The sequence below is a fragment of the Oryzias melastigma genome, linkage group LG5, assembly GCF_002922805.2.
Source record: "Oryzias melastigma strain HK-1 linkage group LG5, ASM292280v2, whole genome shotgun sequence".
NCBI lineage: Eukaryota > Metazoa > Chordata > Actinopteri > Beloniformes > Adrianichthyidae > Oryzias > Oryzias melastigma.
Genome location: NC_050516.1, coordinates 35,210,226 through 35,236,941, shown reverse-complemented (window position 1 = coordinate 35,236,941; position 26,716 = coordinate 35,210,226). Strand labels below are relative to the sequence as shown.

Sequence of the window (26,716 nt, the reverse complement as noted above, 5' to 3'; positions counted from 1 at the left end):
AGCCAAGAAAGCTAACACATTGCTAAATACTAGCTGAACTCCAAATGAGCCTAAAATTCCTCAGTAAACTAAATTAATCAAAAACTTTAGCCTGTTACGAAAATAGAAGCTAAATTCTAAATTAGCCTATAAACAATAGATAACAAATTAGTCACAAATGTTAGCATATTGCTAAAATATTAGCTAAACTCCAGGTTTTTTAAAATTACTATACAATATTAAAACATAGTCCATGAATATATTTAAAGACTTGTTGCTAATCTACTTAAAAACACTAACTTTGAAGACTTTCTTATTTATTTCCTATGGGGCATATTTTGCTCAATATTTCAAAAACTAAAGTTTCTGAATACCACAAATACAAGCAGTAATGTCCTGAACAAGCTGAACGTTTTTATACCAAGATTCATGAAATTGCTGGGAATGTGATTGAGTTTATATTTGCCAAAAAACGTTTCACTGTAGCGTGAATGCTTCAAAGCGGTTAGCATCTGAAACCGACTCAAATATCGAAAAAGTGCATTTTGTTCAACTTTACTACACTCTGACTCCGTATAATATAAAGTAACAACTCATCGACTATTGAATTAGTCGCCGACTATTTTAATAGTCGATTTGTTGACTAATTGTGGCAGCCCTAGACCGAAGTAACAATACATCTAAATCTAAGAATTTAATGAAGTGCTGTTGCTTTTTTTCCAGATGGCTTCAGCTCCAACAGCTCCAGCCGCTCCTGCACACCAGAGCAGACAGACAGCACAGAGCTATCCAGCTGCTGCGCCCGCTCCACAGACGCAGCTCGCTGTCCAGCCCGGCCAGGAGCAGGTGCTGCAAGCTGTAACTGTGACCTTTCTCTTACGGCATCCACAAAAAGACTGAAAAATGCAGAATTAGACAGAAAAAAATAGTTTTTTTTCTCCGTTTGGCAGTGCTAACACAAGAAGCTAACAAACAAAAAGCTACAACTTCTGCATATACAAGTCCATAAGAATGATAACTTTTCTTTTTTTTTTTTTAATAATGATTTTTTTTAAATGCTAATTTTTCCATTTGTTTCCCATTTCTCTTCACCCGTTTTAGCCCCATCTCCAGCCAGCTCCTGCTTCATCCCAGGTAGATTCTTACACTAAAGTCTAAATTAAACAACAATCTTATGCCTCAGTCACACCTGCCCTCACGGGTGGATACGAGCTGCTGTCTGCAGACGAAAAATGAGCAAAACTGTTCCTGAAAAGCTTGAATAGTTTTTAAGGTTGAGCCTCGATGAGCCTGTGGGGCAAACGTGTTCATTCACATTTTTCCCCGTCATGTTGTAACAGACACTTAAACCATGAGGGTCCGGGTAAAGTAGGCGAGACGCAGACGTGTTGTACTGATTTTTCCTCTTTTAAACCCCCAAATTCTGCGGATTTACCTTCAGATTCTCTCTTTTAGACAAGCAAAAGAAAATGCGAGAATTTAAAAATATATATAATATATTAGTGCTGTTGTGCGATTATTTTTTGTGCGATTAATTGTGACCAGTAATTAATTGATCTAATTAATCGATTTTAATCGCAATGATTTTTAACCAAATAATTGCTGTTAAAAGCCTAATTTTTTAGCTGTTTTATTTAAGTTTGTAACATCGTGGTGCAGAAAAAGATCAAAATAAAACAAAAAAAGGTGGCTTTATTATGTTTTTCTTTATTTTACTGTGACATCACAGAAAAAAAAGAAAAAAACATTAGGTCAAGAGTCTCCAATTAACGATATTGAAAAAACAGTATGAATATTTTTCTGATCAATCCAAAAAGAACTTCTTATTATTAATAAAAATCATATGTCAAATGTTTATATATCTTATTCCACAGTTTACTACAACAGTAGAAAAAGACATGAGAGTGATTTTAGAGTTTCCTTTAACATAATTGGGCGAATTTGATCATTTTAAAGACTACAATAAAGCAGAAAAGAGAGAATTTAAGAAGGAAGAAATAAAAAAATGTGGAGGAATTTAGACTTTGGACTTGTTATTTTTATTTAATTAAAGTTTTGCTTCATCATTTGGACAAAAACAAGCACTAAGAGGTGAACTTTCTTTCTAAAATTATGCTTTTTTAAATTTTTTTTTTACTTTTTAAAAATTCTCATGAAGATTACCATCCTCAAAAAGGAGCTAGAGCGGAGCGTTGAAGCTGTTACCATATCAACGCGACGCATCGCGTATTAAACAGGCCGCTTTAGTAAAAAAAATGTCAACCTTAAAATTCAGACCAAAGATCGGATTAGAATAGAACTGTGCACCCTGATTGTAACGAGCGTTTCCATGCGGTTGACCAGAATAAATCATTTTGACATGCGCAGGACTGTCGTAGAAGAAGAAATAGCGAGTTCCGTTATAAACAAACAAAGATCATGTATGGAGTGAGATGATCCTGTGAGCGTGCTTTCATTATTATTAATAATTTTTATAAGTGACTGTTCGCTCATCATTTTCTAAATCCGTGCAGCGATGTGCATCTTGTCTGCACATAAATATATGTGGTAATAACAGCAGCCTTTATTTTGTCTGGACGTTGGAAACATGAACTCAAAGAAGTTCAGTTCTGACCATCTTGAAATCTGTTTTCAAATGATGTTTTTCCAAAAGTGCAGCATCTTTACAGATAAAAGAGACAGAAAAATACAAACTTTCAATCTCCTTCTCCAGCTGGTATCTTCTGAGGAGCCTGCATCAACCCTGAGTCCTCCAGATACTTCCACCAGTTTCCCACCGTCCGCCTCCAGTGGTCCTCCTCCACTCCTGCCTCTGCAGATCAACACACAGGTGTGTTGTTGTAGCAACAAAACGAAAACATTAAGAACAGCAAAAAAACAAAACAAAAAAACGAGGTGACAGCGCCCCCTAACATGTTGCTGAGCGTCACATTGCAGGGTTTGGTACAACGGGCCTGTGTGAACGTCATCTCGATCGACTGGCTGACTTTGTTCATTTTATTTCATTTTTCCCCTTTTCTTTCCCAGTTTACTTCACCATATCCTCTTTTTCAAACCGAGGCTCACGTGGCCTCTCCCTTCTCCCCAGCCTCTTTGCCATCCGCCTACAGCACCAGCAACCATGCTGTGTGTAGCTCCTACTACTCACCTTCACCCCGCCTTCCATCCCTCCCTCTGACCCCCCACGCCGCCCTCCCATCTGTGCCTTCTCTCGGCACTCCTCAGACTCCTCAATACATGGCATTCCCCGGTCCACTTCATGCCATGGCAAAGTCCCCTGCTGTGCCACAACAGCAGGGTGACCTTCCTACCCCTCAGCAAAACCTCGGTAGCTTCTATACCGCCCATTCCACCTTACCTCTCTCTCAGGTGCAAACCACCCCATTCCCCGCCCCCATTCCTGAGCAGGAGCTGGCTGACCAGCCTGTCCAGGTGAATATTTGACTCCGTCGTCCCTGTATTGGTTCGGTCATGAGAGATCTGTAAAACTAAGGTGGCGATGTCTCTGTAAAGTAGTGGTGCCACAAACGAATATTTTAAAAGTCGACTAATGACCAATTATTTTTTCTGATTAGTCGACTAATCGGGTCATGCAGGAACTGGATGTAAAGCACACATTTTAACCATCATTACCTTTAAACTAACTGAAAAACTAAATATATAGCATAACCTGCTATAATAATAGTGTGAATGCTGGAAGCTGAATTTGGCCGCTGAAGATGCTGAAATTGAAAGCTAAAATGCTGAAGGTGATAGCCAGCTAAAATATTAGTTAAATGCCAAATAAGCCTACAAAACTGAAAAAAGCCTAAGTTAGCCTAAACAGCTACCATGAAGGTGAAATATTAGCTAAATCTAAAAAAGCCTAAATAGACAAAAAGACCCTAAATTACCCAAAATAGCTAGCATGCTGCTGAAATATTAGCTGAACTCCAAATTAGCCTAAAAAAATGAAAAAAGCCAAAATTAGCCAAAATAGCTAGCATGAAATATTAGTTAACTCCAAAGTAGTCTAAAAAAAAAAAAACGATTAAATTAGCAAAAAAAGTTAGCAGGTAGCTGATATATCAGCTAAACTCCAAATAAGTCTAAAAACAAAGCCTAAATTAGCCAAAATAGTTAGCATGTAGCTTAAATATTAGCTAAACTCCAAATTATCCTAAAAAAATTGAGAAAAAAAAACTAAATTAGCCAAATTAACTAGCATGAAATATTAGTTAAACTCCAAATTAGCCTGAAAAAACAAAGCCTAAATTAGCCAAATCACTTAGCATGTAGCTGAAATATTAGCTAAACTCTAAATTAGCCTAACAAAATTGAAAAAGCCTAAATTAGCCAAAATAGTTAGCATGTAGCTTAAATATTAGCTAAACTCCAAATTATCCTAACAAAATTGAAAACAAAAACTAAATTAGCCAAATTAGCTAGCATTAAATATTAGCTAAACTCCAAATTACCCTAAAAACAAAACGTAATTAGCCAAATACTTAGCATGTAGCTAAAATATTAGCTAAACTCCAAATTAGCCTAACAAAATTGAAAAAAAACCTAAGCTAGCCAAAATAGTTAGCATGTTGTTGAAATGTTAGCTAAACTCCAAAACAGCCTAAAAACCTTAATAAATGCCAAAATTGTCAAAAAGCTAGCATAATGCCATTATAACTCTCTACTTCAATACACCCTGACTCCATGTAATATAAAGTAATATGAACTAATTGATTATTAAATTAGTTGTTGACTGTTTTAATAGTGGATTAGTCGTCGATTAGTCGACTAATCGTGGCAGATCTACTGTAGAGTTGATGTGATGCATGCAGAGCATGCAACTCGATATTCAGACATAAACGACATTTTCCCAGAAATCTTAATGAGTTGTTTTCTGTCACAGGTTCCTGGTTCTCAGGGGACTCTTAGAGATGATCAGCTTTCGGCCCCCGTCTTCCCTGCCGGTCAGACTCCACTCTGGGGAGGTGCAGATGCAGAAGCGACCACGGTTTCAGCCTCATTTTCCTCCGCAGTCCCAGCACCAGCTACAATCCTAGTGGCTCCAACACGACCTCCAGCTCTGACACAAGCACAGCCTCTGATCCCAGTGTCAGCTCAAGCCGCCACCTTCGCTCAAACCTCACCGCCAGTACAAGCTCTGGCTGAAGCTCAGCCACGAGTGTCTGAATCCAGCCTCACGATTGAATTAACAATGGTTTCCTCCACAAACGCAGCCACACCTTCCACCGGCAGTAAACCTCAAATCCCCGCTCCAGCCGCAGTCCCCCCCCCTAGCACTCTCCCGGTGTCGGTCCAGTCTACAGCCCCCATTACACCTTCGGTCACACCCAAACCGCAGCCTGCTGGCATCCAGACAGCAGCTCCTCAGTCTGCCGGCCTGGCTAACACTCAGCAAAACACAGAGACAGCTGCCTCCAACAGCTTTCAACAAGACTCCTGTGCAGAGGTACGGATGTCGTCCAAGCATCTGGGTTTCCATCTGCACCGCTTAAAAAACCCTCGGGTGAAGAGGCATCAATAAAACTTTATACTGGGGCAGTTTTTTTAAATTAATTCAGACAAACTGACCATGAAGTATTTTATTGTGCCATTCATATTTGGCAAAAAACAAGTCAAAAGGCAACAATCTAACCCAGTTATCTGCATGAAGAGTCACTTTTATATATTAAAAAATATTAAATGATTTGCATAAATGTCTTTATGAAAAACTTTACAAAATGTTTATTTGGCCCCAAATGTAAAATGGATAAATTCACATTTTAATTTGAAAATATGTAAAATTAATGTGTTTTCCCCCATAAATGTGCAAAAGGGATTAATAATCATTAACAAAAAGATTAATTACATAATTCGAATGTTCAACAATCAGGATTGTATGATAGCAGGGAAGCACCAGATTTGAAACATTTAATTTTTATTTCCTTTCACCTCAAAGTTTATACGGAGCCCTAAAGGAACATCGAAATTAAAAAAAATAGGAGTAAAGAAATGTTTTTCTAAAAATTAAAGTAGTAACTGGTGCACAGCAGATACTAACACATTATCTTTTGTCTAATAATTGAAGTAAATTTTTTTCTAAAAATTAAATATTTTTTTTTAAATTAAAATAAACATTTTTTTCTGAATATTAAATGATTTTTTTTCTAAAAATTTAAGCAAAAAATATTTTTCTTTAAATTGAGGTACAAAAAAAATTTCTGAAAATTGAAGTAGAACTTATTTTTCTACATATTTAAGTAAACATTTTTCCCCAAAAATGTAAGTATTTTTTTAAATGTAAGTAAAATAAATTGAAGTAAAAACATTTTATTTTCAAAAACTTGAGGTAATTTTTTTTCTAAATTTTGGAATAAAAAAATCTAATAATTGAAGTAAAACAAAATAATTTTACTAGAATTTTTTGACTTTAGTAGAAAAAATCTAAAAGATTAAGTTTTTTTCTTAATTGAAGTAATTTTTTTTCAAAAATTCAAGTAAATTTTTTTTGGTTAACTAAGGATTTTACTCGATTTTTTCACTTCAATAATGGAAAAACAATTTTAATGTCCCTTTAGGGGCTCCATAATTCAGGATAAATCAAACATTTATTATGAGATAGTACTTTGTATTGTAGTTCAAAGAGCACTTTGTGAGGACTATAATTATTAATAAAAAAAAGAATAAAACAATTTTATGAATAAAATGTTAAAGAGAAAGTTCAAAGAAGTGTTTTACATTTACAGCTTCTATGTTTTCAGGATCTACTTCGTGACAAATCAATATCATTGTCCAGTTATGCCTATGACAGGTGTGTGACCATTTTATAAATTCATACTACGCTCTTTTTGATTACTTTTATTTTATTTTTAGCAATGAACTTTATTTTTTTTTAGTGTTAACTCCGATGTGGCGTCTGGGAAGGAAACAAGTGACGGCTATGAAAGCTTGGCAGGCGGGAGTAAAGGGGATGGAAAGCCAAGAAAACATCATCGCAAGTCGGCGCGGACACGTTCAAGGCAGGAAAAGACCAGCAAGCCCAAACTGAGCATGCTCAATGTAAGTCGTGTGAGAAACACAAATACATTCAAACTATCCTACAATGTTTCTGATATAACTGCTGCCTCCCTCCAACCTCAGGTTTGCAACACCGGTGACAAAATGGTCGAATGCCAACTGGAAACTCACAACCACAAGATGGTGACGTTTAAATTCGATCTGGACGGAGACGCTCCTGAGGAAATTGCAACTTACATGGTTCGTTTTGGCATTTAGAATTCAGACTTTTCTAGATTTATCTAAAGTAGTGCCCTAAAAGCAGATGTTTACAGGTAGAAAATGGCTTCATCCTGCTGCTGGAGAAGGAGATTTTCATTGACCAGCTAAAGGACATCGTGGACAAAGCGGAAGACATGCTGCATGAAGACAGTGAGGGTGAAAAACCCACCGCTTTGAGTTGTAGCCCTCTCCAAAGCCAGATGTCTGAGGGACTCGCTGGCGAGGTACAGGAGGAGCTTTGAATAGATTTGAGATAATTGCGGCAAATTGGGACAAATTCTAAGATTTGTGAATGTCTCCTTAGAATTATCAGCCTGGAGCGCCTCAGCCAGTCTATCAGCAAAATGGTAAGTCCTTTAAGACCCGATTCAATTACTTTTTTTTTTTTTTACATGTTCTTATGGCATTTTTTCAAATATAAAGAACATTAAGCTCAAAATATTTAAGCCATGCTGCATATAAATCAATCATTTTGTGTTTACATTTAAACTTAAAGCAAGTAATACTTAAAGACTTTTTCAGATCATAGTCCAACAAACTCCATATTTTGACCCCCACAAAGATAATCACTTGTTTAAGTGTAATTTTTACTTACTTTAAAGTTGTAATTTCTTCTACCATTCCCCTCATTTATAACAAAAAGATCTTGTTAAAAAAAACATGGCAACACACATTTTTTGGCCTCATATATCACCAGAATATGTATTTAAAGTACCTAAATCCTTAAATTTGAATAGTCATTACTTCTTAGTTCAGTGGTGTGCTCATTGTCTTATGCATTTTCTTTGCAAAACTATCAAATGTTCTAAGTTTGAATCATAAGAATTACCCCAGACAATATGAAAAATACGGTAAAATCAAAGCAATACTAAATGTGTTTTGTTTGCTTCGACAAAAGATCAATAAATGATTGGAGTGTTTGTCCTTGTGCTCAGTTTTTAAATACTTCCATTCTTTTTGATTCTCCTCGTAGTTCTTCATACAGGAAAGAGGTGGTTTATAATTTGTCCTGTGGAGGAGACACCAACCCCCAATCTGGACACACCTTCTGATGGGACGGCTACACAATCGCCTGGGAGCTCTGTGACAACCCAGCCTGCTGACAGCGTCACTGCAAAGCCCGCCACCTCCAGAGGTGAGCGTGTTGTGTGAATGCTTAGTAAGCATTACACTGTAGTGATTCTCCTCTTTCTGTACGTTTTTTTAGCACGTAAAAACTCTGGTATCAAAGCGTTCAGCTCGTTCAAGACATTACTGGTTGTAGTTTTGGTATTCATAAACTTTATCGTTTTTGAAATATTGAGCAAAATATGCCCCATAAGAAATAAATATAAAGTATTCAAATTTCATCTTTTTGAGTAGATTAGCAACAAGCCTTTAAATATATTCATAGACTATGTTTTCTTTTTTTATAGTAACTTTAAAAAGCCTTTTGAGTTTAGCTAATATTTTAGCAATATGCTAACGTTTTTGGCTTATTTGCTATCTACTGGGGGTTTATAGGCTAATATAGAGTTTAGCTTTATTTTAGCAACGGGCTAACTTTTTTGACTAGTTTAGTTTACTGTGGAATTGTAGGCTATTTTGGAGTTTAGCTGGTATTTAAGCAATGTGCTAGCTTTTTTGGTTAATTTGGCCTCTACTAAGGTATTTATGCTAATTTAAAATTTAGCTAACATTTTAGCAATATCCTAGCATTTTTAGCTAATTTGGCATCTACTGAAGTTCTTTATTCTAATTTGAAGTTGACCAAATATCTTATCAACAGGCTAACGTCTTTGGCTAATTTGTTATCTACTGAGGTTTTCTAGGCTAATTTAGAGTTTAGCCAATATTGTAGCAACATGCTAAAGTTTTTGGCTAATTTGTTATCAACTGGGGTTTTGTAGGCTAATTTAGAGTTTAGCTGAATTTTAGCAACAGTCTGTAGTTTTTGACTAATTACGTTTATTAAGGAATTTTAGGCTATTTTGGAGTTTAGCTAGTATTTATGCAATGTGCTAGCTTCTTCGGCTAATTTGGCATCTACTGAGGTTTTTCTGCTATTTTGGAGTTTATTAACATGCTAACATTTTTGGCTAATTTGTAATCTACTGGGGTTTTATAGGCTAATTTAGATTTTAGCTTAATTTAGCAAAAGGCTATTGTTTTTGAAAAATTTAGTTTGCAGAGTAATTTTACCCTATTTAGTAGTTTAGCAAGTATTTAAGCAACAAGCTAGCTTTTTGGGCTAACCTGGCATCTATTAAGGTTTTTTGGGGGGCAAACATGGAGTTTAGCTCATAATTTAGGAACACACTGAATATTTTTGTAAAATTGGTATGTATTAGGGATTTTTAAGCAATTTTACTACTTTTTTTGTAGAAATTTAGGTCAACTTCCACACTCATTCATAGTTCTTTAACAAAATTTACAGTCTTTAAACAAATTTAGCATTTTTTAAAAACCTTTTGTATTTTATAGCAAATTCCTTCAAGAATTAAAGCACCGTATTTTCCAGACTATAAGTCGCACCGGAGTATAAGTCGCGGTAGCCAAAAAATACATAACGAAGAAGAAAAAAAACATATGTAAGTCGCTCCGGAGTATAAGTGGCACTTTTAAGAGAATAGTCCAACATTTATGAACAAATTCAACAAGCCTGACATAACGTAAACATTTGACATCGAATGCAATTCATCCGTCGAATTCAAGTCCGTTGAATCTTTTGATGTGCGTCTAATTTAATGCTTGATGCTTGTCCAAAAATGTGTTCATAAACTAGACACTACCATTGGAGAAGCTGTGTGAAGTTTCTAGCCTCATCGCTACATGATGGAGGCTTTGGCTGTTTATCTTGTTTAAAATACACAGAAGATAGGGATGATGTTGAGAGGTTAAGTTACGGATGATGTTGAGAGGTTAAGTTATTTATTTTGAAGAACTCCACAAAAGCATCTATAATCATCTCTCCATTCTGGGTTCAGGACAGCAATTTTTTGTCTTTTTCTTACGGCAATCGTTACTTTCTAGCCTGCAGGAGCTGCATCTAAATGACAGTTTTTAGCTGCTCTTCTGTTTATAACCCAGTTTGATGGCTTGTTGTCCCGCATTAGCCCAGGAAGAGAAAAATAAAAACAATAATAATAATGTCTTCATGCAAATGAGAAAAACATCATAACATCCATGAGGAGAATGATTAGTTTATCAGGAACTTTTGTTTTGAACATAACTTCTTCTTCTGCGTTTCTGTCAGCTGACAGCAGTAGATACTGATACACAAACCTAGAGAGCCCTCTAGTGGTTGTTATTGGGAAACAACCGCCAAAAGGCAACTGGTTTAAGTGGGGAAAATGACAAATATATGAGCCTATTTATGTCTGACAAAATCACATAAGTCGCTCCTGAGTATAAGTCGCACCCTTGGAAAATCTATGAAAAAAAGCGCGACTTATAGTCCGGAAAATACGGTAAATAGCCTCACCATTTTCAGCAAAAAACTTCAGCATCTTAGGCGACTACTTTGAGCAAAAAGTATTCACACTAGAATTATCACAGCTAATGCAACTTTTCTAGTTTTAAATGCATCGATCAAAGTCTGAACGTAGTTTAGATAAATAAAGATCTCACAAACTGAATAATCAGCAGGATTTGTTGTGCCATTTTGTTTTCTTCATTTTATTATTCTCTTTGTCCAGAGGAAGGATCTTCTTCCACCATGTCTGGAGGAAGTGGAGGCTTTTCCTACGATATTTATGCATTCTGTAGTCCTCCAATAACATCCAATACAGACCCACTTCTCCTGGCCACTCTGTCTCCTCCTGTGTCTGCACCTCCAACTCTGCTGTCCATGACGGCCGTGGATTCTGCAGGGAGCTCAGGACATCCCAGCTACCACCAGGCCCAGCCGTCCAGAGCTCAGACGTTACCCCCATCCCCTCCCCACACAACTCTACCTGGAGAACATTCACAGAGATCCCCTCTGGACTCCATCTCGCCTGTCCGTGTGGCTCAGCACATGCCGGATTTGACACTTCCTGTTTCCATCGCTGATGAAGTGCCCTGCTGCCCGCTCGTCATGCCCCTGTCTCTGGATGTGGGTTCTTCCCGGGGAGGTTCTCCTGTCACTCCTCTTCCTCTGCAGGAGCAGAGCTCAGCCAAAGAGCCGGCACCTGTCTGCTACACTCCAGTGGCCCGCAGCGAGCGGCCGCAGCAGCCGGTAGTCCTTCACCAGCCTTTTTCTGCTGTAGGGGGGACAAAAGTGTCATCGCTCCCCCAGAGCCCTGCGCCGTCCCAACACGGGGCAGGGCCCAGCGAGTCGGACGGCGAGGGAAGGCTCGGCCGTGGAGGCTTCGTCGACAGCACCATCAAAACTCTGGATGAAAAACTGAGGAATCTGCTCTACCAGGAATACGCCCCCATGTATCCTTCAGGAAGCACCGCGGAGACACCGGGGTCCGGGACGGAGTACATCCAGTCCCCTCCTGGGCCGGACAGCGCCGCGGGAGGGTCCGGAAACAGCACCCCCGGGCCCATAGGGGAGGGGCGCTACAGGGCAGGAGAACAGCTGGTAATTGATGCACACATTTGTGCAAATGTTGTAAGAGATTTCCACTTCTGAGATTCTCCTTTGATTCTTATGTTCACCTAAAGCAGGAGTCTGCAACTTTAACGCTAAAAGATTTTTACAGTATATTGTTGCATTATTATTATTGCAAGTAAATCTGCTGCAGCAGGAAGATCTTATTTGAAACAGGATGTATTTTATTTTGAAAGGAACTTGTAGGTGCTGCTGTCAAAAGTAGAAGTTAGAATATAACACTGCAAAGTGTCAATTATTGTAAACATTTAAAAGCTGCATGTTATTAATGAAGGCCTTGATGGGCACCATAGCATATATAGTTGGGTTTTTTAATGGTTAATGGTCACTATTTTAGTCTTAAAGGTTGCAAAACAGTTAAACACACTTTATATATATTTTTGTGACCATCTAGGCATTTATTAATAACATGTAGCTTTTGAATATTTACAAAAGTTGAAATCTAACAGTGTTAAACAGTATTCTAACTTTGACAGCAGAACAAGAAGTTTCTTTCAAAATAAAATACATCCTGTTTCAAATAAGATCTTCCCACTGCAGCAGATTTACTGGCAATATTAATTATCGTGTAAATTGCAATTATATAATGTAAAAACGTTGCTTGGGAACATCAGCCACACACTATTGTGCAGAATAAGATAAGAATAAGTATAACGCTTGTAGTGGATTCCACTTTTTACTATCATTTTTCTCAGGTGTATGACATATTTAAAAGCTAAACATAAATACCATAACTTATCTAACAAACATTATTATTTATTCAGATTATTAGTGTTCTTCTTCAAAAACAAAGCGCCACCATAGAGGAATAAAAGAGCCACTGGACCCTTCGGTTGCTGACCTCTGACCTTTAGGAACAGAAAAATCTTTAACACGCTTTTAGCTTTAAATTGACCCAATTGCTCTAAAAAACATTCAACTCTTGCTATTTTGGATATATATATATATATATATATATATATATTTTTTTTTTTTAATGAAACTAAAATCTTTTATTCTCTTTGAGAGCTTTTGAATACAGTCACACTACAACCCCATAGACATTGGGCTTTTTCAACAGTATTCAGCTTTTGAAAACCTCACAGGTTTTATTAATGTTTATTAGGTGATTTTTAAAGTAGCTAAATAGATTTAGAACAATTTTTTTAGCTTAGCGACTTGATTCATGACCATTTTTGAAAGTATATTTTCAAACAATTTTTTTACCCATTTTTAGTCATAATAATTTCTAAATAAATAAACTTTCTTTAGCTAAATTAGCATAAGACATTTTCCCAGCAAATTTTAGCATCGATTCCAGTGGCTTTACAGGTATTAAGATCCTTTAAATCTTTTGGCAGTGCATAACTTTTAAAAACTACCTTGATGTTTTAAAAATGATTTAAACTTGGTAAGTTTTCCTGTTCAAGCCCACGTAATTATTCCGAGTTTATTTTTTAAAATAACTGTAATTTTTAGATACAGTCAGATGAAAATATGCAGCCAAAGCTATGATTTGTTTCAAATTTGGTCAAATATTTCAGGATAATTCTTGATCTGAACTGGATTTGTGTCTGTTTTTCCTCCGGTGGATTCATCTCCTTAAGCCTCAAATTCCCGAGCGAATGGATAGTTTGAGCACACTTAGCGACTCGGCTGTGTGTGGTACGTACTGCATGCACTAATAAATAATTCACTTAATTTCATATGAGCAATAATCAGGTTTAAACAAGTTAATGTGTTTGTGTTTATCACTGCAGCTTCTCTGTCAAGAAGACACTTTCCTCACTCCGCTTCTTGTTCTGGAACAAGAGATCGATTTAAGGTAGGATCGATATTTTCATCTTATTATGAAGAAGTATTTAATTTTTGTTTAAAAATTTGAAGTTAGTTATTTATTTTATTACGTTATACTTAAAAAATAATTTAAAGACCCACTCTGATGACTGCTTTTTTAATGTTCTTGAGCCATTTTTCTGATGATGAAGGACAAATACATTGAAAATCTGGCTCAAAACTTTATTCCTCAGTATTTCCGTCTTCAAATCATTGTAAATCAGTAGCAGATGAAACTAACGCAGCTTGAAAAAGAGCTGATTTGCAACTTAGAAATGATTCTGGGCGGGGCCAGTTCACATTTCCTGATGCTACAGAAGCTCTCATCTCTCACGCTCTCTTGTTGCCAGATGATTTCTGTTCCTCCTGAAGTCGCCAACAAGCGTGACGTGAAGCAGAGGAGCTGGAGCAGCGTCACCTCACCGGCCCACCCCCTGGGCTACAGCAGGGAGCCCTTCCAGGCAGAGCCCGCGGCCACTCCCACCACCATCGGCCGCTTCTCTGTGGTGAGCACAGAAGACGACATCACACAGAGGACGCGCTGCAGCCGCTACTCTGCGCCCCCCGACTTCTACCTGGACACGCCTCCTTCCATGACCAAGGGGGAATTTCTCCCCCGCGCGGTGACCTCAAACTCGGTCCCTGTGGACGTCACCGTCCACGCCCGCTTCCTGTCGTCGGACTCTGGGGCAGAGAGCAGCCCCGCGAAGCTGGCTCCTTCTACGCCGTCACAGCAGCCGCGTTCGGAGCGCAGGGGGAGCGACCTGATGAGGAGGGCCGTGGCCTTCCTCCGCCGCACCGGTCGCAGCAGCAGCGTGCAGAGTTCAGACTCGCCAAGCAGGCATGGAGGCATGCACGGCTCCGCCTACGCCAGCAGCGACAATGACTCAGAGATGGAGGATTCAGACATAAAGAGGGAATTACAGAGACTAAGAGAAAAGTAAGTTCTGACTTGAAAAGTATGTTTTAAATGTGAGAACAGTTACCATCTTTTCCGGAGTACAAGTCGAAAGAGCAAAAAATGTCCAATCAAGAAGAAGAAAACCATATATAAGTCGCACTTTTGGAAGAAAAGTTCTGATATTTCAGAACAAATCCGCCAAGATAAGCGTAGCTAAAATAAATAAATACAAAAATACAAATCTTTGGATTTGTATGAGAAAAATATCAAAGTTTAAGAGGAAAACAATCTGATTTTTTTCCATGTTTGTTTTGGACGACACTTCTTCTACTGCGTTGTCAATAGCAAATTCTTATATTCAGATAAAGCGCCCTCTAGTGGTTGTTAGAGTAAACATCTGCAAAAGGATGTTTACTGGAAAAATGCAAAGATATGAGCTTATTATATCTGAAAAAACAAAAATTAGTTGCTCCTGAGTATTAGTTGCACCCCTGGCTAAACTATGAAAAAAACTACGACTTATACTCCGGAAAATAAAGTATTTTGGTTTTTATTAGCTTTCATTGATGCTTCCAGACATCTGAGAGAGATCTCAGAGCTGCAGGCACATCAGAGAGGGGAAGTGGAGCTGCTGTATCGCAGACTCGGCAAACCTCCTCCCTCAGGTCTTGGTCTCTCACATGGAGCACCGCCTGCAAACCGAAGAAAGAGGTCCAGCAGGCACAGGCTGAAGCCTGGAAAACTTCTCAGCCCTCTAGTTCAACAGTTTCGAAATGTCACAACCAAAACCAGCGACTCCAGCAAGTCCAGTGAGCTTCCTCACACCAATTGGACTCATTTTTTTGTTTTAATAATGATCCTGATACATGTTGATGTGTTCAGGTGTGGTTCCAGCCGCAGGTGAGCCCACGGTTACTTCAAACGGCTCTCCGGCCAAAGCAGCTTTCTTCAATCAAAGCAGGCCGCGTTCGTGCACCAGCCACCTCCCCAGCTCAACCTCGGAGCCCGTGCAGACCCAGCAGCCCTGCTCCCTCAAAGGATCACTGTCCTCTGACAACATTTACGCGGGACAGCATGGAGACGGCACGGGAATGCAAGCTCCGGCTGCACAAGGTGCAACACACAGCAGAGCTCCTTCAGATTTAGTAACTTTGATATCAGTGTCTGCTCCTCTTACCTGGCATCTCCTTTCCCTGATTATGCTCCTCTGCAGGATGGTCTAATTATCCTCAACCATCAGAGAGAACCACCTATAAATCCAGTAGCAAGCCGCGCGCTAGATTTCTCAGTGGGCCTGTGTCTTTGTCTATCTGTTTGTATCTCTTCTTTCCCGCTTACCTTCACTATTTTTTTTCTTTTCTTAGACTTTTTCTGATTCATTTCATTTATATTGCTTAGATTTTTTTTTAAATAGCTAGTTTCCTGCTTTGCTTCATCTGCACTAATTCTAGGGCTGGTATCGTTTATAATTTCCAGAAACGATTTGATTTGATTCACAAGAATCTGAATCGATTTGATTCTTCAAGTTGACACATTTATGGACATTTGTTTAAAAATACATTAATAATCTAATATATGATTTGATTATATTTATATTATTAATGCATTAGTGTAATAATGAGATTGTTAATATCATCCAGTGTTACATGGTTTCTCAAAAGGAGAAGTTCTAACAAAAATCTTCAGATCATTAACATTGTAAACATTGTTCTGCTTCTCCTGGAGGACATTTCAGTTTGGCCACTAGGTGGCGATCGTGCTGTAGCATTACACCCTATTCCAGAAGAAGTATGAACATAAAAACGATCTTTTAGACCACAAATGATTACTTAAAAAATATTTATTTAAAAAGAATTTGTAAAGTTCATATTTGTGAGTTTATAAAGATGTTAGTTTAGTCACTAATGTATGTTGCATTTGCCGTTCTATGTGAAATTCTATTAAACGCCAGCAGATTTTAGCTTTATGTGCTAAATCGATTCATATTTTTATGAATCAATTATTGATCTCTTAAGCTTTATTGATTCAAATCGATTATTTAATTCAATTAACCCAGCCCTAATTAATTTACTTCTAACAAAATACCACTTTGCTAGACTTATGATGCATTCACATCTGATGCAGCAGGCGCGGCGGAGGTGTCGAGTTTCAATGTTAAGTCAATGTAAAGACGCAATCTGATGTGGCACGATTTGGGCATTGGGCGCGGCAGGTTAGGTTTTTAGCTTTGGGCATGTCACATTTTCAATAACTAGATCAAATGGTAAAAAAGAGATTCAATACGGCTGCAGGATGCCAGAGTTTTCCTCCTGAACTTCCATCAATTTTCTTAACCCGCTGGGTTGCCGGGGACTGTGGCAATTTCTGTTGGGCGAAGGCAGGATACACCCTGGAAGCCTGTCACGAATCCCATGGAGCTGGATCAACTGCTACGCTAGCCAGCCGCCCAATGGATAGTTTATCGAGCTCCGCTCCCCAGGCTTCAGGACAGTTAATATGGACCACTGCTGTCTTGGCGCCCAGAAGTTCTAGCGAGGTCCACTGCCCAGGGTGCCTGCCAGCCGCCGGTTAGATGCCTGGCAGACAAAGAGATCCTCCACTTTTATTTTTATTTCCCCAACTCTTGAGTTAATGCTCAAACTGGGCCACAGGCAGACAGAAGTAACATTTAAAACGGCCCTCAGCTGTGGCTAGTTAAGTACACTGCACTCGGAGAGACTGTCAAACATCTGGTGAAAACAAACACAGCGATGTGCTTGCCAGCGCCTCTGAAGAGCTCTCCAAAACATATAAACATAAGCTGCTCGCTCAACATCAACCATGTTTTGCCTAATGTGGCAACAAATTAATTCCAGAACAACTTTGGCGGTTGCTCTGCGGCAGAAGCGTTTAGGTTATAAGCAGTAAATTTGACACGCGTCAAAAGAGAAGCGGAATACGCGAAGCTGATGTGCTTGCCGTGTCCGGTGTGAATGCATCGTTAAGAAGCTGTCCTCTCTCAAAGAAGGATTGGGTTAAAGATGTTGGTATTCAGCACAGCCTAAAAAGGGGGCGTGGTCAGACAACAACAAGCCACGCCCAAATGAGCAGCTAATAATGGTGCCTCACAGTAGCAGAAGATCTGACAATGAAAACACATCAAGCTAAATGCTACCATCTTTCACCAAATTTGTCTTTCATTAAGAAAAATTTTGTTAGAAGTAAACAACATTTTTTTCACAGACTCCTTATTCAAACCTTGCAGTGAATTTTGGTTCGAAAACTATTTTCTGAATATGTATATATATATATTTATGTGTATATTATATATGTATATGCATACAAACAAAACTTTCTACAGTTTTATACCCGTTATAAGATTGAGAGGTTTGAATAACTTGACATTTAAATAATCAATGACTAAAACGTTTGTGCTTTGTCCTCTTTGTAACAAGAACATGCATGGCAAATATATCACTACAATTATTTTTCCATCTTCACTTTTGTTTGTAGCGTTTTTTAGAATAATTCTTTGATTGACTCTCATCCACATAAGTTTTTTCCTTCCATATGACTTGAATCTAGCTCAAGTAGTCCAATTCTACCGTCTAATGTTTTATTTATTTTTCTTTTAACGTCAGTAATCAAATGTTTTATTTTGCACTGCATCTCACTCTTTATATACACATTAATGAAGAAATAGGAAAGAGGTTTGTGTTAAATCTTCTTCTGTCTCACAGGGTCGACACTGAAGCGTCTGTGTCTTGGGAAAGAGCGAGGCACCAGTACGTCCAACTGTTTAAAAAGGACATCAGGTGGCTCTTTAAATGAAGTAGCATAATGAAATATTGTGTCTGTTTAGGATATGGAGCTTCAGCATCAGGAGCTTTTAATCAACCCCAGCAAACGGCCAGTGGTGTCACACCTCCTCCCCATCAGCCTGTGATGGGCCTCGCTCAGGCTCAGGCCAACAACAGCAACAACAAAACAGCGACGTATGGAGGCACGGCCTTCGGTTCCAATGACAACAATCTGCCTGAAGACTTGCAACGGCTGATGGACGACTGGGCCCAGGAGGTTCTGATCGTTGCCCACCGGCCACGTACCAATTCTCTGAGTGTTGTTGGACCGCAGTTCAGGGACCCCGTTGTGCCTCAAGCACTTCATCAGCCTTCTGGTACTTTGGACGTAAGTTTTGTGTTATTTGGTTGATTAGAATGTCAAAACTTTTTTTTTTCAAGAAGTTGACTTTTTAGACAATAGATTAAAATTGGCCTTTTGGAATTGATCTGGTTTCTTGAATGTTGTTTAAACAGGAAAGCAGGTTTCTTGTCCCACTCCAACTATATTTTCATCTGATGGAGAACGCACATAAAGAAACTTAAACTTAAAATTGTATTCCTGAGTATTTCTCTAATCAAAACGTTGTGAATCTGGAGCAGATTAAAAAATTTAGTTTGAAAAATGTAATTGAAACGTAGAAAATACCCTTTGTAGGCCACAAGCTCTTTGCTCCACTCGTCTTTGTTTTTCTCGTCTGAGCTGGATAGCTCCATTATTGCATCATTTTATTGCACCAGTAATATTAGTTTGGAGTTGTGAGGGGCTGTAAGCTAGTGGGAGAGTGTGTAAACAAAGAGCTCTCAATTATAGGTGATGGGAAGTAGAGGCAGGCTTTCTCCCCACCAATGGTCCCGCCCACAGAGGTAAATTTTAAATAAATACCTGCCACTCTGTAGAAACTATGTCCTACAAAACAACAACAGATTTTTAGATTTTGCCTCAAATAAGAAAGAACGCTTTTTAAAGAAGAGTCCTGCTAAACGTTACAGTTCAGGCCTTGGAGACCAAACAAGCCCGTCTTTGTGCTTCTAATAGTGATCCAGGTGATCAACAAGAAGGTGATGATTTAATTGGAGACTGCTATTTTAAAGAAATTCCTTTATTCTGATTTGTAAAAGATGCAGCCAAAGACACATAAAAGATGGATGATTGCTGTGGTCATGTGACCTCCCGGGTTGTCCTGGTCTCATTTGGACCTGGTCTTTGTTCTTATTCTGCAGTCATTGCCATCCCTGACTCATATCGTTGTGAAAATGGCTTTACATTTGTTGAAACACGCTAAGTATAGCTGCTCTATTGCTAACAGTTCAGAGGTCGTATGTAAATCCAAAGGCCATTTTCGTGTTCCAGCACACTATGATCTCAAAAAGGAGATAACACATGTTTGATAAATATGACAACATTTTTATTTTAGTTGTGACATCTATGGACTTTCACTGAGTGCTAAAATAAGAAAAGATTGAATTTTGCTTTTCATAAATGATTTAATTTTAGAAAAAAACAAACCAGCAAGTTAGAGATGCTTCACCATTGTATAGGAAATCTAAAAAACGAACATAGATTAAAAAATAAATAAAAAAAGAAACACAATCAATTATGACCAATAAAAAATGTGATCTTTTGGTAAAATAAATGATATCCACAAATGTCAAATTTACAGTCTGGGCCTGTCACCAGAAGTGTGAGAGTTTTTAATCTTTACACAATTTGGCTTTGGTCCAAATGAACAAAATCCCATGAATCAATATTTCATCAGCAAATTAACATACATAATATAAGGTATCCAAGTGTGCTCATGTCACATTTGATTTAATACAAAATGGAAAAAAATAAAAATATATTTTTTTACATTTAAATCAGGCATGGTAATAGAGCAGTGTGAGCTTTTTTTTTATTTTTTTTAACCCAATTAGCATACGACAAGATTTACCCTCAAATAGAGAAAGGTTGAAGGGAATTTCAACATTCCTGGTTCCTTCAGAACAAAAGAGCAGCCCATACAGAACAGAGTTTTACACTCCAGAAATGGTGGTTCTTGAGGTGAATGCTGACAATATTCTGGTCTTCCTTCTCTTTGTCTCCAGAACCACAGATTCTGTGGTTACTGACAAGGACATCAAATGTAAACTCCTGACTGTAAAAGGTCATTTGGAAAAATCTATTTTAAATGGGACTTAGGTCTTGAGACACGATGTTCCATGTTCAAAAATTGCTTATTTTTTTTGGCACGACACAGTTAGCATCTGCAGATGGAACTGCAGATTGTGTTTACCAAAAGTGCTTTCTGTGCCAAAGGGCAGAAAGACCACGTCCCCACACATAGAGATTTCTTTATTTGCTCATGTTCATGTAGTATCATTACTATTTTCAAATTTGAAATTTTACATTCATGCAGCTTTACTTCTTCTAGACTCTGTATTTCCAAGATTTACTGACCATTACCGACCATCCAACAGACCTGACAACAAATAATCAAATATATATCAATATATCATTACCTGTGATAATGCAAGTGTGAATGCATGTGAGCTGAATGTGGCCCCTAAAGATGTCAGAGAAGTAATATTAAAATGCTGAAGCTGTAAGCTTGCTAAAATATTAGCTAAACTCCAAATTAGCAAAAAACAAAACAAGAAAAAAAAAAACAAAAAAAAACAAAACTTGAAGCATGTATAAATTTGCCAAAACCAGTTGGCATAATTCTAAAATGTTAGCTAAACTTCAAATTAACCAATAAAAGTGGAAACGTCTAAATTAACCAAAAAGAGCTAAAAAAATGCTAAAATATTAGCTAAACTCCAAATTAGCCCTAAAAATGTGGAACTGACTGAATTAGCTGAAAGCAGCTAGCATAAGGCCAAAATGTTAGCTAAACTTTAATTAGTCAAAAGATGTAAACATGTCAAAATTAGCCTAAAAAAGCAAGCAAAATGCTAAAATGTCAGCTAAACTCCAAATTAGCCAATGAAACTGGAAACAACTAAATTAACCAAAAACAGCTAGCATAATGTTAAAATGTTAGCTAAACTTCAAATTAGCCCAAAAAAGTGGAAAAAACAGCTAGCATAATGCTGAAATATCAGCTAAACTCCAAATTAGCCAAATAAAAAACAGGAAATGTTTAAATTAACCAACACCAGTTAGCATAATACTGAAATGTTAGCTTAACTCCAAATTAGCCAAAAAAAAGTTGAAGAGTCTGAACTAACCAAGAACAGCTAGCATAATGCTAAAATTTTAGCTAAACTATAATTAGCCAAAAGATGTAAACATGTCGAAATTAGCCTAAAAAAGCAAGCAAAATGCTAAAATGTCAGCTAAACTCCAAACTAGCCAATGAAACTGGAAACAACTAAATTAACCAAAAACAACTAGAATAATATTAAAATGTTAGCTAAACTTCAAATTAGCCCAAAAAAGTGGAAACGTCTGAACTAGCAAAAAACAGCTAACATAATGCTAAAATATCAGCTAAACTCCAAATTAGCCAAATAAAAAACAGTAAATGTTTAAATTAACCAACAGCAGTTAGCATAATACTGAAATGTTAGCTTAACTCCAAATTAGCCAAAAAAAACAAAAAAAAAAAAAAAAACAGGAAATGTTTAAATTAACCAAAATCAGCAGCAAGCAGTACACAATGAGCTGGAAAACAGGTAAGGTGGCGGCTCTCGAGGACCTGGAATGAGGAACACTGTTTTAAAGTTTGAATGGTGTCTCTAGCTATAAGGATATGCTGAAGTTCACAAGTTTCAAAGTGCACATTTTTGAAGGATTAAAGCAATTTCTTATTAATTTCCTATTGGGCATTTTTTACTCAATATTTCAAAAACTATCAAATTTATGAACACCATAAGTACAAGCAGCAATGTCCTGAATGAGTTGAACGTTTTAATACTAAGATTGATTAAATTACTTAAAGATTGAGTTAAAAATGCAGAAAAATGTACAGAAATGAGCAGGAGAATCACTTAAATGTGAATGCTGTAAGGCATAAGTATTAGCTACCTCAGCCATTTGTTGACCCAGAAGCAACTATTTTAAGACCTACAGCAGGTATAAAATTTAGACCTATCATGGGACCATTTTTAATAAATTAAAGTTTTTTTATTATTATTATATTCAAAATTTCAAAATACAAAATAGAGTTTTGAGATGAAAAGTGAACTTTTTTGTGGCATTGTTTTTCACCATAGTTTCCAAACTGTGGAGTCCTGAAGTGTGATCAAAAGAGCAGAGCAGTGTCAACAATAAAACTGGCAAAGGAGCAGACACAGCTGCACTAATATTTCTCTGTCTTTACACTGCAAAGTTCTCTTTTCTTATTGGTCAATGAGAATAAACACGTCATGGCAGATGTTGCACAAGACGGAAAAATAAGACATGTTGCTGACAAAAGTGGGATGTTTGTGAAGTGTGTATTTAAATGTTGTGTAAAATGTTGTTTTAAATCTTTTAGATGTCACCATGGACCTCTCTACAAGCTGAAACCTACAGTGTGCCACAGCCATGGTCTGACAGCCCGGGGTCTGCAGTGATGACCATCCCCTCCCCAGGACCTCACCACATCTTTCATCCACAATCTCTCTCCTCTCCTCTGTCTTTCAACCAGTGGCCTGGCTTCATCTTTACCGTTCCTTCCGAGGTCTTTACCTTTCCTGAAATGCCCTTAGGTCAAGATGCCTCCTGCCCTAACCCAGCCCCGCCGCATCCTCTAACTGACCCCAAGGCGAGGACTCTTTAGTCTGAAACGTGTCTTCCACTCCAAAAATCTACTTATAGCTCCGGTCAGAATCATCTGCATATAGTGTATATATTTAGCCAGCATGTACATAATTCATACATATTGTATTATTAATAAGGTCATTTTTGTTATTGATTTGTGTCAACATACCTCATGCTCATAATATAGGAAATAATCTAATGCTATGTATAGTTGAAAATCTACACTTCTGTTCTTGGTTTATGGATGTACATTACCAGTTATGAATGTACATAATGTATCATTAACTATTATGTTTATTTTGTTCCTCTTTTCCTTCCTTTGTACATAGAAAGGGATATGAGTTTGTAAATAGCCCTGTGTGTTTGTAACACTAGTTAGTCCATAGCCCGGTGCTGCAGCTATGTGTCTTAAAGCAACACCTTATGAACTACCATCATGCCATCACTGTGAAGACTTGACCTCATGGTCATTAGGACCTGTTGCTTTAGTTGGCTCTCTCTTGTCAATCAAGGATAGGTTTAATTCTACTCTGATGAAATGCTTCCAGCACAAATGCTTGAATTATCTTTTAAGGAATTTGAATGAACTTGAATTTTATCTTCCGGCGCAAAGATGCCCGTGAGAGTGCCTTGAACTGCAGTTTTAGTTATTTGAACAAAAGCATTTAGACCTAAAGCAGACACTGGATGTTCCACAAACAAAACTATGAGTCCACAACAAGAACCGTTGTGTCATTTATCAACAAACTATGGTTTAAATGTATCACTAAAAGACTAATTCAAAGATTGTAAAGGACCTTACGCGCTTGGTCTAAGGTTTTTATATTGCTCACTAAAGTCATATTCGCCTGGAATTGCACTGCCACCTGCACCACAGCCTGCATAAAGGTGCATTCACACCAACAAATTCGCGTGGCCCGCCCCTCTTTCGTAGCGCGGAGAATTTGATGCAAAAAAAGTGTGGGAGGAGCCACCAGCCAATGTTTTAAGCCTGACATGGAGCGGTGTCTGTGTAAATGTCACTTATAATGTATGGAAGTTGAGAGGGTTAAGTTGAGAGATCATGTTTATTTATTGTGAATAGTTCTATAAAAACATTAGTAATCGCGTCTTTATGTCTGGTTTATGAGATTATTCAAATCAAATCTTTCCACGTCACCGGGGGCTTCTTTCTCACTCCTGGGACTGTGTCTGGTTGACAGCCGCTTCCACTGTGTTTCTGTGACTCTGTGGTGCAATCCGAATTCTTCCCTTCTCCCTTCCCCTTCATTTAGCCTTCCAAACGGAGAGTTATGAAAAAGATGGTGTCTCATATTTCGGACGTCACTTTCGTTCAATAACGTCACCAATAATCGCTAGCTGTTTAGGCTAACTTAGGCTCTTTTAAAAAGTTTTTTAGGCTGTTTTGGAGTTAAGCTAATATTTACATGCTAGCTGTTTTGGCTAATTTAGGCTTTTTTCAGCGTTTTAAGCTATTTTGAAGTTTAGTTTTTTTTTTTTTTTCAGCTACATGCTAGCTGTTTTGGCCAACCGCAATTTTGTTTTTTTAGGCTAATTTGGCACTTTTGTTCGATGACGTCACCAATAGTTACCTGTCCACTAGCGTTAGCGCAGAGTTTCAAGCACTTCAATATACATAGCAACATCAGTTTTATAACTTTAAAAAGGTCATGCTACAACAGAAAGTCATTACTTACATTGAATGTAAACTTCTGTGGTTCAGAGCGCACACACATGAAGAAAAGCGCTTCTCAGCGCGATGCAGTTTACCCTCATGATGAAGGACTTTATATCCCTCAACTTGGAGGGCGAAATTTATAAAACAAATTTCCCGGACACGACTTGCACTTAAAATACCCCTTTAAATGGAGGGGAAGGGAGAATAGAAGAATTCGGACTGGGCCTGTGAATGGAGGAGGGGTTATTATTGTCTCGATGAAAATAATAAAAATGTCACAAAGTTCAGGAGGCCCGGACAGGCAGCCCCCGCACCCCGCAGCGGCTGTCTGTCTGCCGGCATATCTAGCGAGCGAGCGAGTGAGCGAGCTCCGCCGGACTAAAGGAGGCTGGGTGACTGCAGCCAGAGAGCCGCCGCGGTAGGCTAGTGATCTGCCCGGGTTGTATTCCTCCTTCACCCTTCATGGTAACTCCGCAGTCCCAGCGGATTAAAGAATTCAATGAAAGTTCAAGACAAAAACAATCACATTGATTAGTATTCTAACTGTTGCTTGAGTCACTGAAACGTGCCTAAAGCTGAGTTCCTAATTGGTAGATGCGATGCGACGACATGTCAAACTTCAGATATTTAAATTTTGGCTTGCCGCTCAAATCCCACTTTTGCTAGACTTCAAATCGCCTCAATTTGCGTCTGTACCATTGACTTAACATTTAAAATGGTCACCTCTGCTGCGTGAAATGCGTTTGGTGTGAATGCACCTTAACACAAAAATGATAATCTGAATGTTCACAGGTGGATGTGATTTTTATGTAAGGACTAAAGACACACAACACGCCAATCATTATTCAAAAAACATCTCACACAAGTAATCTGTAGCTTTACATACGGTTGCCTTCATGTGATTTTGAGAGATTGTTGGATGGATGGATGTTGAAGGTGGTGGAGGGCTTTAAAGTGGTAGCAAGCTTCCTTGTACTTCCTATAACGCCTGGTTCACGCTGGACAAGGAACGGAGGTCGCTTCTATTTAGCGCCCTTGCTAACCTATGGTGTGATTCACACCAGGCGCAGAGCGCCGCAGTCCTCCGCGGAAGGCTCACGGCATGCAGTGGATCGTTTCGGCGTCTGGTCTATTTTGTGCGAGAGCGATCCGCGTCAATTCTGGCAGGAAGTTACATCAAGATACATGAGAAAATCTGGTTTGTTTTCAAAATATAACCAATTTTTCACAATAAAATACAGCGATTGAAAAATGCAATCATGTTTTTGTATCTGAACAGAGACGAAAATGAACATACAACCACAACACACGTGCACACACACACAAAACAGACAGACACACACAGATCAACATAGTGGGCCGACCCCGGAGCGGGGGGCGGGGCTGGGTTTTTAGTGTAAAAAAAAAAAAACAAGAGAGAGGCAAAGGGCAGTTCTTCTTTGCAGAAACATGGGGTAATATATTTAGGTTATTAATTTACCCATGATGGCAAAAACAAAAAAAAGCTCTAGCAGAAGCGCCCGTTGACCGTCGCTGGATAATGCGTGTCTGATGTGAATTGCCGCGTGCAATCCATTTCCGCAGCGCTTCCACGTCCAGTGTGAACCAGGCCTAAGTAGACTTTACAACCAGAAATATTTATTTCTGATCACTAACATTTGGCTCTTGAACAGTTTGCATTCCCCATCAAGAATCTGATATGTTACTGTATTTAGAAAAGCAACTGTTTTTTCATTTATAATCATAATATTAAGTCCACAATTTGGTCATTTAGTTTTAGAAGCAACAACAATAAAAATGATTTATCAGCTTCACTATCAAAATAAGCCAAAATATCCACATTTTCAATTTATGTAGTTAGGTAGACAAGCTTAACTTAATATTAGGTTTTATTATTGATAAATAAAGTTTGAGACCTAGCTCTAAAAAACATCTTTTCTTAAAATAGATAAATTGA

The 26,716-nt window shown here is 38.1% G+C and overlaps 2 protein-coding genes across 7 annotated transcripts in view; one reads left to right on the top strand and one right to left on the bottom strand.

Moving 5' to 3' along the window:
- ninj1 (ninjurin 1) overlaps positions 1-2,784 on the bottom strand; it is a 37,415-nt gene extending 34,631 nt beyond the window's left edge. Inside the window, exon 1 of the mRNA XM_036212090.1 lies at positions 2,674-2,784. The gene's annotated coding sequence lies outside the window, so the exon portion shown is untranslated. The remainder of the gene's footprint in view (positions 1-2,673) is intronic.
- wnk2 (WNK lysine deficient protein kinase 2) overlaps positions 1-24,397 on the top strand; it is a 44,242-nt gene extending 19,845 nt beyond the window's left edge. The window contains exons 9-29 of one of the 6 annotated variants that reach the window (XM_024270091.2): positions 703-825; positions 1,081-1,113; positions 2,693-2,809; positions 3,007-3,411; positions 4,868-5,431; positions 6,723-6,772; positions 6,858-7,020; positions 7,102-7,218; positions 7,293-7,463; positions 7,544-7,586; positions 8,213-8,374; positions 10,917-11,788; positions 13,405-13,462; positions 13,558-13,622; positions 13,984-14,573; positions 15,111-15,343; positions 15,417-15,647; positions 15,748-15,795; positions 18,254-18,298; positions 18,376-18,701; positions 22,816-24,397. In XM_024270091.2, coding sequence (XP_024125859.1) covers positions 703-825; positions 1,081-1,113; positions 2,693-2,809; positions 3,007-3,411; positions 4,868-5,431; positions 6,723-6,772; positions 6,858-7,020; positions 7,102-7,218; positions 7,293-7,463; positions 7,544-7,586; positions 8,213-8,374; positions 10,917-11,788; positions 13,405-13,462; positions 13,558-13,622; positions 13,984-14,573; positions 15,111-15,343; positions 15,417-15,647; positions 15,748-15,795; positions 18,254-18,298; positions 18,376-18,701; positions 22,816-23,100 — 4,701 coding nt within the window. In that variant the 3' untranslated portion in view covers positions 23,101-24,397. Of the gene's footprint in view, positions 1-702; positions 826-1,080; positions 1,114-2,692; positions 2,810-3,006; positions 3,412-4,867; positions 5,432-6,722; positions 6,773-6,857; positions 7,021-7,101; positions 7,219-7,292; positions 7,464-7,543; positions 7,587-8,212; positions 8,375-10,916; positions 11,789-13,404; positions 13,463-13,557; positions 13,623-13,983; positions 14,574-15,110; positions 15,344-15,416; positions 15,648-15,747; positions 15,847-18,253; positions 18,299-18,375; positions 18,702-22,815 lie in introns of all 6 variants that reach the window. The other 5 variants (XM_024270090.2, XM_024270089.2, XM_024270093.2 and 2 more) reach the window with 5 other exon arrangements.
- Positions 24,398-26,716: the final 2,319 nt, after the last annotated feature.